This window comes from Nicotiana attenuata, chromosome 10 (genome assembly GCF_001879085.1).
Source record: "Nicotiana attenuata strain UT chromosome 10, NIATTr2, whole genome shotgun sequence".
Lineage (NCBI taxonomy): Eukaryota > Viridiplantae > Streptophyta > Magnoliopsida > Solanales > Solanaceae > Nicotiana > Nicotiana attenuata.
Genome location: NC_031998.1, coordinates 35,914,424 through 35,916,826, shown reverse-complemented (window position 1 = coordinate 35,916,826; position 2,403 = coordinate 35,914,424). Strand labels below are relative to the sequence as shown.

Sequence of the window (2,403 nt, the reverse complement as noted above, 5' to 3'; positions counted from 1 at the left end):
ATAGCTTGAAGAGGACGCCAATTTTTTGTCCAGAAGGACTTCTTCGAAGGAGATTGTATCTGCTTTGTCTTCCTCCATAGCATTTATTGGAGCTATTTGTGGTATATCGGGAGGTTCTGGTGGTTTTCCGATGGGGGGTCCTAGTTGGGAGTGGGAATGTGGTCATGCCTGGTTGGCTGGGGGTTAGTATCTAGTTGGAGAGATGTTGGTTAAAATGCATCATTTTGCTAGAAACTCAATGTCATATAGTTAATTTTAAGGAAATAAAGTAGTACTAACTTATATTCATTGTATTAAATTGTCTATCTAATTAGAAAATGTTCAATTCACGTAATTACCACTTTTATTCATATTTGGCACAACAACAACAACAACGAAGATCCAGTAAAATCTCACAAGTGGGATCTGGAGACGGTAGTGTGTACGCCTACCTTATTCGATGCGCAAGCTTCAAATTTCTGTTGAATAGCCAAAAGCCAATCAAAAAACTGGAAATAATAACAGAACAAACATGAATCTCTGTGTTGATCCCTCATTCTTTCTTTATCTTGTTTTTTCTTAAAAACAATGCTTAATAAGTTAAATTATTACATTCTTCCCTAAAATTACACAATTATCTATCCATATCCTTTTTGAAAATCGGGCTTCCAAAAATCACGTAACCAACTGCATGGCCCAAAATGGCTGCAATGAAAACTCCTCCATTATAGGACATAACAGCCAGCATTACCATATAAGCAAACCCGGCTCGAATTGCTTGGACTCCGGCCTGGAAGAAAACCGCTGCAGCCCGGTCTGATCCCGGTTTTACCAACTTAAGATTTGCGAAGAACTCAACAAGAATAGCCAAAACAAAGACAAAGATCAAACCCAAGGCGTACATTCCTCGGCTATTTCCAGGCCAACATGGGAAGAGAAAAACAGTGTCTCTGCCCCAGTAAAATGACAAGTGCAAAAGAGGAGATTTTGTGCTGTGGGTATGGCCTGAGTTGTCGTTTGTCCAGGCCATAAGAAGTGCATTTGGGTTCATTTGATTTACAGGTTTGTGTTTGAGGGAAATGTGGACCACAATATTGGGGTTTAAAAAGGTGGAAATCAAAGAGGAAAAACAAATGGAGTATAGAAAAGAAGAAAGAAAAAGGTAATGGAGGAGATCTAGGAGACAAAGTGAGATATCATTTGTCCTTGTTGACTGAAAGGATCCCACGCTACCACTTCGAGAATGTATTGCACGCTTTCTGCTTAATTTTATACTAAGAAAGAGTATATTATATTATCGTTGTTAAGTATATGCTTATGAAGAAAACGGAAAAAGAGTTTGAACTTTGGTTGTGTGTCCTACAAAACTGGTGAAAAGAATACTCCTATGATATGATAAGGTAAATTTATTTTCTGTAATTTCAGAAATTTACAGACTCCTATATTTTAATCTCGTCTACTAAAATATAGAGCTCTTAATAGTTGGATTGTTTCATGTTATTTACCTTCTGATTTTTGGGGCGTGTGAATAACACACACACAGAAAAAAAAAAAAGCAATGTGCTAAAAAGTAGTAGGTGGATTTGCATTTTCCTTTTAAGGAGAGAATCGAATGTGCAATTACTTGTTTTGAAGCAATCCTATTTCACCCGCTTTCGGTCTGGCAGTTGGTGGGCCACCCAGTACCTCTTTTGTGGTAAAAAAAAAAAACTTACCTATTCATGTCTTCACAAAACATGGTTACTCTTTTGTGGTAAAAGAAACTTATTAGTAGTTAATTCAGACATGTTTTTCACCTTAATTTATTAGTAATACAATTTATCATGGTAAATCAATATAGTTTGATGTACTCATTCAGCATGGCTAGGGGTGTTCATGGTTCGGTTTGGATCGGTTTTTCCCTTAAAAGAAACCAAACCAAGTAAGTCGTTTTTCAAATATTAGAACCAAATCAATCCAATTAAGTCGGTTTTTTCTCGATTCGGTTTATGTCGGTTTTTCGATTTTTTCGGTTATTTGTCGGTTTTTTCTTAAATGTAAGACATACACTATCAAACACATATTTTGGCGACCACATTTTCAACGTAACATTATCAAATCAATTGCCCTTTGAGAAATCTATTATTTACCAAGATATATTGATGATTATTGAATCGAATAGTAATGAATAATTTAAGGACTCAATTAAAAATATATTATTTTTAACACGAAATGGATTCTTACACTTAACAAAAGAAAACTACCAATCAAACTAGAATGTAAAAGTAAAGAACTATACTAAAAGTGCAAACTATTAACATTTACCATTAAATTTTTGAAACTTTATATAAAAATATACACATATATAGATGTAATAATAAATTTGAAATAGCTACTCCTATAGTCAGTTTGGTTGGGGGTTTTTTCGGTTTTTTCTATTAAAAC

At 34.7% G+C, this 2,403-nt stretch overlaps 1 protein-coding gene across 1 annotated transcript; it reads right to left on the bottom strand.

Annotated features, from left to right (window-relative positions):
- LOC109233906 (copper transporter 1-like) lies at positions 330–1,079 on the bottom strand. The gene has a single exon (XM_019399757.1). It carries the CDS (start codon positions 1,028–1,030, stop codon positions 614–616), a length of 417 nt encoding a protein of 138 aa, XP_019255302.1. The 5' UTR covers positions 1,031–1,079; the 3' UTR covers positions 330–613.

Excerpts from the sequence above, each read along its gene's own strand:
- LOC109233906 (XM_019399757.1), bottom strand. The coding sequence starts at position 1,030 with ATGAACCCAAATGCACTTCTTATGGCCTGGACAAACGACAACTCAGGC.